Source organism: Leiobunum rupestre, chromosome 4 (genome assembly GCF_980474605.1).
Source record: "Leiobunum rupestre chromosome 4, qqLeiRupe1.1.hap1, whole genome shotgun sequence".
Classification (NCBI taxonomy): domain Eukaryota; kingdom Metazoa; phylum Arthropoda; class Arachnida; order Opiliones; family Sclerosomatidae; genus Leiobunum; species Leiobunum rupestre.
Genome location: NC_143387.1, coordinates 56,604,497 through 56,619,134, shown reverse-complemented (window position 1 = coordinate 56,619,134; position 14,638 = coordinate 56,604,497). Strand labels below are relative to the sequence as shown.

General features: G+C 29.3%; 1 protein-coding gene across 1 annotated transcript in view; it reads right to left on the bottom strand.

Moving 5' to 3' along the window:
• LOC149948392 (uncharacterized) overlaps window positions 1–14,638 on the bottom strand; it is a 65,025-nt gene that overhangs the window by 12,133 nt on the left and 38,254 nt on the right. Inside the window, exons 4-5 of the mRNA XM_090171070.1 lie at window positions 9,021–9,186; window positions 7,509–7,708 (exon numbers count right to left, since the gene is read on the bottom strand). Coding sequence (XP_090027196.1) covers window positions 7,509–7,708; window positions 9,021–9,186 — 366 coding nt within the window. The remainder of the gene's footprint in view (window positions 1–7,508; window positions 7,709–9,020; window positions 9,187–14,638) is intronic.

Sequence of the window (14,638 nt, the reverse complement as noted above, 5' to 3'; positions counted from 1 at the left end):
ATTTAGCGAAGCGTATATATAGTCTTTGGTCGATAGTCTCGACATATTCATTCTCCCTGAGTATAAATAAATACATTCTTGATAAATTATTATGTTTTTAAATAAATTATGTTATTAGACAAATATTTCCCAAAATGGACATACTTATTAATGTAATAATTTGAAACTTCGATACTGAAACCACGGATTATTAAATAGCATTGAATGAAAAAGTTCTCAAATTAGCTAACTAAAACCATTACACCTTTATTTAAAAAAAACCCAAGTTGATGCGGATATCGGGCGTACGATTTATTTGACCAGCTTATTCGACTAGTACGGACATTGACTTTTTGCGGGTAGGCGGCGACGTGGAAGCCGTACAAAATTAGTTTTACTATAAATTAGTCAGTTCGCGAAATAACAACTACCGTATCACCAAGAATATATTTATTTATACTCAGGGAGAATGAATATGTCGAGATTATTTTTAGCGTTTCTCCAATTCCACCCGTTGGGGCCCCCGGTATACTCCTCCGCTTTAATAAAATCAAATAATACTGCAATCTCATTGGTTCTTAAAAATTACGTTTTTCGACGCGATTAACGCCGCTGCGAGGACCAGCGTTGCCAACCGTACTATAATTATAGTACATTTCGATAATTTTACCTTTCGAATTTTTCCGTACTATAATTTCAATCGCGTACTATATAGTACGCTTTTTGCGATAATGGTACTATAGTTTTACTCTATTTCCGATATTTGTGTGATAATTTAGAAAATTCTTATCTGTTAACATAAGAACGGCGTTTCCAGTTTCTTTTGTTACTCCTAGTAAGCTAAGAATTGAAATATTATTGGTTTGTACTCGAAAATACGGCCGACTTGACTAATCAAGCGTGTTGTAGCCTAACGAAAATGAAATATGTTAGTAACAGCCAACTATGATAAAGTGCTACCACGCTCTAGCGAGTAATCAAAGTTTGCCGTACTTGTGTACTATAATTTTCTAGAAAATTCGATAATTTTTCGGCTTCGATACTATAATTTCAGTTTTGGGACCTGGCAACGCTGGCGAGGACGCAAAAAATAAGACCGCCTCCTTTCCCCCCCCCCCCCTTAGCGTTCCACCCGTTGGGCCCCCCGGTATGCTCCTCCGCTTTAATAAAATCAAATAATACTGCAATCTCATTGGTTCTTAAAAATTACGTTTTTCGACGCGATTAACGCCGCTGCGAGGACGCAAAAAATAAGACCGCCTCCTCCCCCCCCCCCTTAGCGTGACGGGGTTAGGGCCTCAACGTGTCCGTCGATAGTCTCGACATATTCATTCTTCCAGAGTATAAATAAATACATTCTTGGTATCACCATAAATATATAATTACGCCTCACATAAGTGCGTCTGTTGGGAATATATAACTATACTGGAAATCAAAGTTACCTGAGACAACTGAAGCGGTCGGCATTTAACATTAATAAAAATGCGAGTAACTTCATCTGACAAATAGATGGCGGCAGTCCTCTTTTGGGTTTTTAAGGCGCAATTTTCAAATAAAAGCAGCCACGGATAAAAACTATCTCGCAATTAACGGATTTAGCACTGAAGCTCGCGCGGAAAAGTTAATTTAAGTTGAAAAATTAAATGTTTTCTGTACAATCGTTAGTCCTTGGTTGTAAACTATTTAAAATAGGGTTGTCATGATCTTTTTAATGTAGAGGCGGATGGTATTAAGAATGACTGTGGTTGATTTACTTATGTCACGGCGTTACTTTAAATTCAATTTTTAAGTCGGAAAATATTTTTATGAAAATATGAATTTTCTCCCAAGCCCTTTCAAGTTCTTACTTCGTATTAGTGGCAGACAATAAATTTCACCTGACTCAAATCTAATAATATTTCGCAAAGATCACTTTATTTAGTTAACAATATTTCCGGCGAACAATCCCCGCCTTTGGTAGTGCTCGAAGTGATTTCGAGTATAGAGTTACAAATCCGAGTTCGAAAATAGGTGGTTCAGTGGGACAAATTCCCAGAGTTAGACGGTATCTATAAATATTATTAAGGCAGCTTCCACGCGGGTACGTGCTCTCATAAAGATATCATATCAGGTGAACACCATTTTTTTTAAATCAGCTAATACCCGAAGCACCACCCTGGGTCCCAGTCATCTACCTTTAATGCCTTTATCCCAGGTGGCTGGGTTAAATTGCGCTACAGGGAAGTAGTGGTAGGTAGAGCATAGCGCCGATATGATTTCGGTCGGCGGCGGCGTTGGGCGAAAAACAAACGGCGGCGGCGGCGGGGTGCACCGATGTTTCAAAAATCCTCGGCGGCGTTGATTTTTTTCGGCGGCGCGAAGGGGAAAAAATGTCTCCCCACCTCATAAAAATTGAAAACAAAATTCAGAAAAGTTACTCAAAAACATTTCGGTGGCTGGAACAAAATTTATCGTCTGCGGCGTCAGCGGCGCGCCGAAAAGTGAATGACTCGGCGGCGGCGGTTCGGCGCCAGAGAAGATATCGGCTCTGGTGGTGAGCCAACATGTCAACTACTACAACCTCAACAAGTTTTAACGGAATATGATTTTGACTAAATGGCATACTTATGGTAGAGAATTATCGATTTATGGTATCACTCCCGGACAAAACCTATATACTCTTTTTCGCGTCTTTATTTGACCCCTCTTACTCGCCTCCCGCTCGTCAGCCATTGCCTCTGCCCCCAGCGGGTAGTCTAGCATCCACTCTTTGGGTATCCGTAATGGAGGATGGGGCTGAAATGGGAAAAACCAAACATGGACGCGCCCAGGAAAATACCTCGAGAAAAGTGTATACTATCTTCGACAGGAATCCATACCTCTACTTGGAATGCTTATCACGGCAGGTTTTCGTCTTGATGTGGCTGACGGTTTTTTTTTGACGTCACTATGTTAACTTAACAAACAACAACGTGAGAGGGGAGCGCGCGCAAAGGGGATTTTTTCTCTCGTAGGCGGGGCCAAAGCCGTCAGAGTGATCTTACCATACGCGATACAGGCAGGATAAGCATTCCAAGTAGAGGTATGGATTCCTGTCTTCGATTAATATTGAGAAAATCAAAAATGAGGGGAAACTCGTTACGACGAGAAAATGGGAAGAGGCGGCCAACAATATCTGGGCAAATGGGATATTCGGGTAACAACGGTAACGCGATTTGCGTCTTAAGCCGATTAAGGCCGCCCGGAATGGCCGGAAGCCAATTATATTCTCGAGTAAAAAGCACCCTTCATTTCCATCAAAGACGGAATTAACCCAAAATTAGCCAGATCCTCAGCCTGCCCCAATTTGCGTCTCAAATCTCACCGAAGTTTAGCTCGTGGTTGAGGAAGCGAAATATTTAGGTAACATTGTTACCTTCATAAGCCACATTAAATCACTGGTGTATTTTCTTAAGTGGCCGCCAAAATGTGTGTTTGTCAGGTAGGTAACGGAAGATTTATTCACTTTTCTCTTCGGAAATATTTAGATGGATATAAGGTGATAGCAATAATGAATTTATTTATATTTAGGGGTTATGACAATGTTGAGACAATTTTTAGCGTGGCTTCCAATCCCCCTCATGCTCTAAGATTAAGCTCCCTCAGCCTGGTTTCTCATTGGTTCACTAAAACTGACGTCTTCCGACGCGATTGAAGCACACCCTTGTGACGTTTTTCCATCCCCCTCTTAAAAGCGTAATTTTTGAATTAAGTTAATATTAAGTGAAGATTATGAATATTAAACAATTTGAAATTAAATGAAGATGAAATTAAAGGAAGATGCAATTAACGGAAGATGATATTAAAGGAAGATGATATTACAGGAAGATGAAATTAAAGGAAGATGAAATTAAAGGAATATGAAATTAATGAAGATGAAATTAATGAAGATGATATTAAAGGAAGATGATATTAGAGGAAGATGATATTAGAGGAAGATGATATTAAAGGAAGATGATATTAGAGGAAGATGATATTAGAGGAAGATGATATTAAAGGAAGATGATATTAGAGGAAGATGATATTAGAGGAAGATGATATTAAAGGAAGATAAAATTAAAGGAAGATAAAATTAAAGGAAGATGTAATTAAAGGAAGATGATATTAAAGAAAGATGCAATTAACGGAAGATGATATTAAATAATTATGAAATTAAATTTATATTAAATAATTATGAAATTAAATTTATATTAAATAATTATGAAATTAAATTTATATTAAATAATTATGAAATTAAATTTATATTAAATAATTATGAAATTTAAATAGATATTAAATAATTAAATAGATATTAAATAATTAAATAGATATTAAATAATTAAATAGATATTAAATAATTAAATAGATATTAAATAATTAAATAGATATTAAATAATTAAATAGATATTAAATAATTAAATAGATATTAAATAATTAAATAGATATTAAATAATTAAATAGATATTAAATAATTAAATAGATATTAAATAATTAAATAGATATTAAATAATTAAATAGATATTAAATAATTAAATAGATATTAAATAATTAAATAGATATTAAATAATTAAATAGATATTAAATAATTAAATAGATATTAAATAATTAAATAGATATTAAATAATTAAATAGATATTAAATAATTATGAAATTTAAATAGATATTAAATAATTAAATAGATATTAAATAATTAAATAGATATTAAATAATTAAATAGATATTAAATAATTAAATAGATATTAAATAATTAAATAGATATTAAATAATTAAGTAGATATTAAATAATTAAATAGATATTAAATAATTAAATAGATATTAAATAATTAAATAGATATTAAATAATTAAATAGATATTAAATAATTAAATAGATATTAAATAATTAAATAGATATTAAATAATTAAATAGATATTAAATAATTAAATAGATATTAAATAATTAAATAGATATTAAATAATTAAATATATATTAAATAATTAAATAGATATTAAATAATTAAATAGATATTAAATAATTAAATAGATATTAAATAATTAAATAGATATTAAATAATTAAATAGATATTAAATAATTAAATAGATATTAAATAATTAAATAGATATTAAATAATTAAATAGATATTAAATAATTAAATAGATATTAAATAATTAAATAGATATTAAATAATTAAATATATATTAAATAATTAAATATATATTAAATAATTAAATAGATATTAAATAATTAAATAGATATTAAATAATTAAATAGATATTAAATAATTAAATAGATATTAAATAATTAAATAGATATTAAATAATTAAATAGATATTAAATAATTAAATAGATATTAAATAATTAAATAGATATTAAATAATTAAATAGATATTAAATAATTAAATAGATATTAAATAATTAAATAGATATTAAATAATTAAATAGATATTAAATAATTAAATAGATATTAAATAATTAAATAGATATTAAATAATTAAATAGATATTAAATAATTAAATAGATATTAAATAATTAAATAGATATTAAATAATTAAATAGATATTAAATAATTAAATAGATATTAAATAATTAAATAGATATTAAATAATTATGAAATTTAAATAGATATTAAATAATTAAATAGATATTAAATAATTAAATAGATATTAAATAATTAAATAGATATTAAATAATTAAATAGATATTAAATAATTAAATAGATATTAAATAATTAAGTAGATATTAAATAATTAAATAGATATTAAATAATTAAATAGATATTAAATAATTAAATAGATATTAAATAATTAAATAGATATTAAATAATTAAATAGATATTAAATAATTAAATAGATATTAAATAATTAAATAGATATTAAATAATTAAATAGATATTAAATAATTAAATAGATATTAAATAATTAAATAGATATTAAATAATTAAATAGATATTAAATAATTAAATAGATATTAAATAATTAAATAGATATTAAATAATTAAATAGATATTAAATAATTAAATAGATATTAAATAATTAAATAGATATTAAATAATTAAATATATATTAAATAATTAAATATATATTAAATAATTAAATAGATATTAAATAATTAAATAGATATTAAATAATTAAATAGATATTAAATAATTAAATAGATATTAAATTATTAAATAGATATTAAATAATTAAATAGATATTAAATAATTAAATAGATATTAAATAATTAAATAGATATTAAATAATTAAATAGATATTAAATAATTAAATAGATATTAAATAATTAAATAGATATTAAATAATTAAATAGATATTAAATAATTAAATAGATATTAAATAATTAAATAGATATTAAATAATTAAATAGATATTAAATAATTAAATAGATATTAAATAATTAAATAGATATTAAATAATTAAATAGATATTAAATAATTAAATAGATATTAAATAATTAAATAGAGATTAAATAATTAAATAGATATTAAATAATTAAATAGATATTAAATAATTAAATAGAGATTAAATAATAATAATAATATAATTAAATTTATATTAAATAATTATGAAATTAAATTTAATTAACTCAATGAAGGTGTTTGGCGTCGAAACGGCCGTAGCTGTTTTTTAATAAAACATTTTAAATTGTACAACAGTGGTTTTTTCTTACTTTTAAATTTCTAAATTAAATTTATATTAAATAATTATGAAATTTAAATAGATATTAAATAATTATATAGATATTAAATAATTAAATAGATATTAAATAATTATATAGATATTAAATAATTAAATAGATATTAAATAATTAAAAGGTATTAAATAATTAAATAGATATTAAATAATAAATTAAATTAAATAGATTTTAAATAATTAATTAAATTAAATTAAATATGTATTAAATAATTAATTATATTAAATTTAATAGATATTAAATAATTAATTAAATTTAATAGATATTAAATAATTAATTAAATTTAATAGATATTAAATAATTAATTAAATTTAATAGATATTAAATAATTAATTAAATTTAATAGATATTAAATAATTAATTAAATTTAATAGATATTAAATAATTAATTAAATTAAATAGATTTTAAATAATTAATTAAATTAAATAGATATTAAATAATTAATTAAATAAAATAGATTTTAAATAATTAATTAAATTAAATAGATATTAAATAATTAATTAAATAATTAATTAAATAATTAATTAAATAACATAATTTTAAATAATTAATTAAATAACATAATTTTAAATAATTAATTAAATAACATAATTTTAAATAATTAATTAAATAACATAATTTTAAATAATTAATTAAATTAAATAGATATTAAATAATTAATTAAATTAAATAGATATTAAAATATTATGGCAGCGCTTTTCTCGCCAAATGTTCGGTTTGACGAATGTAGATGGCGACTTAAGCGGCGGCCAATATTTATCCTTTTGGCAATAGGCGCGAGAGCGAGAGCAAAATGACCAGTGGAATCAAGGATCCTATATGTTACATAGGATCCTTGGTGGAATTAAAGAAATGGCACCTGCCTGTAGTAGGCGAGTGAGTAGGCTGGCGAAAGGCTTGTGGATGCGGGCGCCGTCCATTTGATCGGAGAGTTCGATGAGGGCCGCTAGATGTCCTTGCAGACCCGCCACGATCGCCTCCAGGCATTCCGGGTTGGCCGCCATCTTCGTCAGCGTCTGCAAGCAGCTCTCGGCCGTCGCCAGTGGCGTTTCGGAACTGTCACCTTCGCGCCGGGAGAGAAGTGTCAACAGAAATTGTTTTCGAGTTTTAACGGCGAAGAATTGGACTCTCTCGCCGGACAAAACCCCGTTGAATATCCGAAGAAATGTTCTCTAAGACGACCAACTTTTTCGGGGATGCTTCCTAAAGAAATTCACCTCTGAGTAGCTAACTCGACTTAAGCGAATTTGATTTTTTTGGCGTTTTTCGATAGATAATTTCAATCAGGTAATCAGGGGGAGTAGAGGCATGTTTTGAGCCCCCCGCGTCTTAAGATAAGACGCCCCTTTCGTTTATATTAAAAATATGAAAGTTATTAATAATGATGTTTGACCCTAATTTCGATTTTTTTAGATACATGCTTTTGGAATTAAGGTAGCATCTTGTTCGAGTCTGTTTTCTATATGTGTTCCCGCACACTTGGAAAATAATATCAAGGTAAAATAATACGAAAAACCAAATTATTTTGAGCCATATCTTTTCAAACCCTTATTATTTATATTTAATAATTGTAAAATACTTAATTCTAGAAAAATTCTAAAGGGATAAAATTTAGAAATAATAATCAGCTAGGCTAATACCCAAGGCACCCCCTTACGTAACTCCTCTGAATAACAGCATTAAAATAAACACATTTATAATTCCCCTTCACACAAGTCAGTATTTTAGCAAAAATTTCAACACACTACGTTTTTGTTCCATCAAAAGTAGTCGAAATTTCGTGCTGTAACTAGCGAAGAAAATTTATCGTAATTCTTAAAATAAAACTTCTTATAAAGCAAAATATGTCAATTTACATTAATAAACGTATTTTATATTAAAATTATAATTTAGTTTTGTTCCATCAAAAGGATGTGTTCGAAAAATATTAGATTTAAATATTTGGCGCTAAGCCTCGGTCAGAAAAACCGGCCGTTCTTTAAAACGTGGCCCACAAACTGAACAAAGACGAGATATTTCGAGGGGGAGAAGTCGTATCTTTATGGAGAGCCCCCGAAGTGTTGGCTACTCTTCTAGGAGGGTTAGTGGTTGGAGTTCACAGACTCTCTTTCTAGACTTGGTGGAATTGACAGCTATAAAACGTTTTATTAAGTTTATAAGAATGTAAAAAATAACAGCCGAAAAAATTCGAGTCGGATTCTTCGAAACTCAATAAATTGCGAGAAATTTTTTCTATGCAGTGTTAAAAAAGTGCTCAATTTGAGTCGACCATAAACATTCCTAGTCTTATTTTTTAAATATAAAATACTTAACTTAAGGCGGCGTTTATAACGTAAGAAGTCCCAAGGACGAATGATTAATAAGGGACTACTCACTGGTGGTACACGTTGACGTCTGTCGCTTGGTGGCGCTCTTGGCCGGTTCCTTATTATTAACGCTGGAACTTTCATCAATCGTCGTTTTCCGGCTCAGCTTGCCGTGACTAATCCCGCAAGGTGGCAGGTACGTACAGGATCCCTTCTCTTGAGAACTTTGAGAAAACTGCGCAAATAAACAGTTCTACTTAGCGAATATAATTAAATTTCCAGGTGATATAGTAAAATTACTTTAGTAATTCATTAATTGTGGAAAAACAAATCTTTGCCGAAATCTGAAAATTTCTTATTCAGTTTAACCAAAGGTGACCTAATTACCAAAAGTGTGACAATCCCTGTACTTTCGTACGCTAAAAGTTTAATGAATGCTCGACTCGAGATCGACCACATAAAAGACTATTTATATTCGTCTTTCTGTATCTTTTTTTAGTCTATGGTATTATATCGTAGGTAGATGGCGATAGCATCTCCACAGAACGACGAAAAATCAAAAAATACACTAACTTTGACCAGTGCTACTTAGTTCCTCCGTTCCTCACTACGAGGCGTTATTTGTTGGTTTTAACTTCCTTCCCTCCCCAAGGCATACTTTCTCTTCTCCCCTCCCAACTTGTATTTCGCTCGTAACATTCATTCCGTAATAGGTCCGATTGACACACTTTTGGTCATTATGTCACTTTTGGTTTAACGTATATGTGTAAATGTATGTAAGCAGAAGTTTATGATTAATCCCCATTGAAGAAAGTATCAAACTACACGGTTTGCTACTGCAAGCGTCTGTAGAAATGTTTCACGATCGAATTTATTTACTGGATGGGGGTTTACGTATGTAACCAAAATTGTATAATAAAATGTGTAACGTCTTTTTGAACGGATGTGACTCGCGTTCGTATGAGTACATTAAAAGGACCGAAAAACCTATGCAAATAACATTTAAAGGGGAATAATTATAAAAATACTTATTTCAGACTACAAACTAGTGGGCTAATGGGATAATCTACTTTTTCAAAGGCTACTAATCCCGTATTTGGTAGGTCATTGCCGTCAAGTGAATTCTGTAGTCATTGCCGTAAAAATTCCGTTTAACGTTTTAGCCATAGCCTGGGTTAGGTTATCTCAATCTTACACGGTTTACTATAAACTTCTATTTTTTAATTAATTAATTAAAATTAATAGACAAGGGATAAGATATTTTCACCCGAAGTCTTAACAGATGGCGCCAAACGTACTAATTTTCAATTATCTAAACAAATGCGAATAATATTTTCTTTCACTATTTTTCAAAATAATTTAGCATTTATTTTTGAAAGAAAGAACTTCAAAATAACGGAAGTAACTTGTATTCTGACTGGAGTAACATTGAATATAGAGCAAATGTATGATTCAATTTCAAATAAAAATAAACTACTAAATGTATTTTTTATTTAAACTTAACAATAATAGTGAATTTAACGTACTTGAGATTCTTAGGAATTCCACAAACTCTGAATTTCAGTTCGATTATATTTTTTTGGTAAATTTCAAACATATAAATATATATATATACAGTTCGATGATAATTTATTTATATATAAATTACCATGGAACACTATCAAGGTTTAGACAGTTGAATCCCCTAGTCTTTGAATATGGCGAAGTTATACTACTACCAAAAACGATAATATACTACCAGGAATTCATACATCGAACTTGGAATGGTTATTTCGCCCGATTTCCGTCTCTATCTAGGGGACCGTTTTTTTTCCATCATTTTGACGTCAGAGCATACGTGTTTTCTCATACGATTTTCAATGGTATTAAATCCTAGTTTCAGATAATTTCATCCCCCAGTGTCGAAAAAGGGTTCAAACATCTTTTTGCTTTTCCCTTCGCTATCCCCGTATTGATAGCGACGTTCACCTCGTCATTCGGACTTCGCGGTTCTCAAGGGCATTGTCACTGCTGACAATTTTGACAGCGCTAACAATACATAGTTTGCACCGAAGGGAGGGGCCTATGGTCTCCAAGGAAACTGGGAGGGCAATCAAAAATTCAAACCATTTCGCGCGTAGCTACTAAATAGGTAGCCATTTTGTTGGTAATCTCGTCAAAGCTACAAAACGTATTAGATTTATGCTTTAAAATTTTAAATGGGCCCTAAACAAAGCCAGATAAGATTCTAAGGCCGGGTTATTTAAATAAAATATCAAATTACGACAGAAATATCTACGAAAAGAAGTTGACAAAGCTTATCAAAGTTAGGCCTTTGCGGTCATCCTTTTTACAATTACCTTCGCTATCGAATAAAATAAACAATTTTCGTTCTCCCTTGGTAATTGAACTACTGGAACAATTTTTAACCAGGCAGATAACCATTTTTAACGTGAAACTAATTTCTTAATCATTTGAAAATAATTAAAATCCGCAAACAGACGACCCTCCCGTTTTACTAAGAAATCTACACCGGCAAAATGGCGGCATAGAACCGTTCATTCTTGCTCAAATTAAATATTTATTCTTGGTTCTTATATCTATACTTGGAACTGCGTCATTGATGACGTAGGGATGCAAACTATGTATGCCGGACTTAATCGTTCCACATGGAGAGGTCGGGAGAGCGAGCTGACCCGTCGCTATCAATGGTGGGGTTTCAAACCCTAAATTTCGAAATGGCCGGGGAGTCAAACAACAAAAAACTACAGTTGTAAAAACGGGAGGTTGCGCGGGGTAAAAACTCCTAAAGAGGGGAGACGCGGGTGAGGGGGCGATTTTTTTTTCTCATACACGTCACTGAAAACGGTGCCCGAGATCTTACCATAGGGAATACGGCCGGATAACCATTCCAAGTTAGAGGTATGAATTCCTGATATTACTCAATTTGGTTGCAGGTTCAATTCGGGGCTGACCAAGAGTGTCATTGTTGAAAAATGTTCGGTAAGAAGATAAAGCAAACTCTCTATTTCCAATTTGAAATGGAAAATAATATGACGCAATAAAAATATTTTAAGCGCGGGAATTTTGTATATTTATTTTTAATTTTATTTTGTTTTCAAGTATCCATATCGCGAGGCGAAGAAACGCCAGTTTTAAATTACTCAATGCGGGAAGCTTTTGATGTTGTTCTTTGATACCAAGAGGCAAAAGTGGAACAACCGCGCGTATAATATCTCTTTATTTATTTAACAAGAAAAAATAACAGAACGTTGGAGGTAGACTGCCATCGTATCAAGGAGGAAACAAGTTGGCCAAAGCGAAATTTCTATTTCGTCACCCAGCCCATTTTTAAATTTAATATTTTAATTTTCACATTTTCCGCGAACTGTTTGGGTTATTCAGGTCGTAATTTTCAGTTATTTCAAGATTATCTAGTAGATCACGTTAATCTTTTAAATTCCTTCACTCAACAATCTGATCTCTAATTGTATCTGATTCATTATCTCAAGTAATCGATCTGAACTGATTTGTTATAATTCATCCCTCCAGATCCAGCTAGCTGAACAGTTATCGTAACAGTGACAGATGTAGGTAAAATTCTTCTAGATTTTAATTTTTATTATTAAATTAAAAATTCTTCTACATTTGAAATTTATTTTTAAATTAAAAATTATTCTTCATTTGAAATTTATTTTTAAATTAAAAATTCTTCCACATTTTAAATTTATTATAGGATTAAAAATTCTTCTACATTTTAAATTTATTATTAGATTAAAAATTCTTCCACATTTTAAATTAATTATTAGATTAAAAATTCTTCTAAATTTTAAATTTATTGTTAGATTAAAAATCATTCTACATTTCAATTTTGTTATTAAATTACTTCAAAATCTTTTATTTTAATATAAAATTTTAAAATTATTTTAAGTTTTAATTTCAATATAAATTTTTAAAATTATTTTAAGTTTTAATTTCAATATAAATTTTTAAAATTATTTTAAGTTTTAATTTCAATATAAAGTTTTAAAATTATTTTAAGTTTTAATTTCAATATATTTTTTTATAAAAGTAAAAATGCTTCTAGAGTTTTAATTTAAATATATTTTTTTTATAAAAGTAAAAATGCTTCTAGAGTTTTAATTTTAATATATTTTTTATAAAAGTAAAAATGCTTCTAGAGTTTTAATTTCAATATATTTTTTATAAAAGTAAAAATGCTTCTAGAGTTTTAATTTAAATATATTTTTTTTATAAAAGTAAAAATGCTTCTAGAGTTTTAATTTTAATATATTTTTTTATAAAAGTAAAAATGCTTCAAGATTTTTTGTATTAATATGAAATTTGAACCATAAGAAATACAAATTAACCTTTTTTTTACGGTTCTTTCACTGTTTTTTGCTTTATTTACTATTATTTTTGGAGAACCAAAATTTTTTTCCCAAGAAATATGGGCCATGTTTGGAATTCCAGGTAAGGTAAGGCACTACTAGCTCTAGGCTATAATCCAACGCCACTTGATTTCTGATAGCGGTGGGCCTTAAAGCTGGTCTTATTCTATTTACCTCCTGAATTTGGCTTGCCTACTAGCAGCGTCTCTCACTGGACTATATCTCCTCTTTCCTTCTCAGAATTCTTCATATATTTTCGGTTAACTTAAATGGGTGATCAAAGAGTACAGAGCAATTCACAAATTGCTTACTGGGAAACAAACTTTTAAGGCGAAGTCATTAGAGATTCTATTTTAAAGCTTTTATTTACCCTAGATGGCGACAGTTTAAGATTTTTTTGGCGGGAAAGGCATAAATACTTACTGATTTGTTACCAAAAAACTATTTAACGTTTAATATAAAACCTTTCACGATAGTATCATAATTAGAAGCCCATTTTAAATACCAGATGGCGCCAACAGTCTCAAACGTCGAATTTTTAAACAAGGATTTAGTCGCAACTATAAGGCCGGGCGAGCTCAGGGGCGGATTAACCCTAAGGCTTAAGCTTAGGAGGACAGATAACCTAGAAAAAAAGCAATCTTAGGACAGGGACCCAGGCCCTTAATAAAGCTCAGCGTAGCCTAAAGGGGTTTTTGTCTGTTAATCTTGTCACTGAGCGAGCTTTTGTTGGTAGGGAAACGGATTTGAGAGTAATTGTAAATAAAGGAACCGAAATAGCAGTGGTTTAAAGTATAATTATATAATCAGCGTTTACACCAAAATTTCACCGATAAATACTGCACCGATTGATACCATATTTCAAGTATCTCGACTACGTCGTTTAAAGAAACTGCGTTGAAATATTTTTTATTCTTCCTTGTAAAACTACAACGGAAAGAACATTTGAGGTCCAAATATTTCGACTCACTAGTCCCATTATCGTGGAAAATAATTTTAAACGTTTCGTTTTATTCAAAATTTTTCTTCAATTTCAACATTAATTTGCAGTTTTTACATAAATCATCGCTTAAAATAGTAATTTTATCGGTAATAAATCAGAGGTTTCGGGTTTTTAAACCGTTATTTTTATCACTATTGTAATAATAATAATTATCAGGTAGGTTAATAGAGATAGGTCAAGAAATCTCCGACGAAATCGCGAAATCCCTGACGAAGTCGCAAAATCTTGCGAAATCTTATGAAATCGCGAAATCTTAGACGAAAACGCAAAATCTCTGACGAAGTCGCGAAATCTTAGACGAAATCGCAAAATCT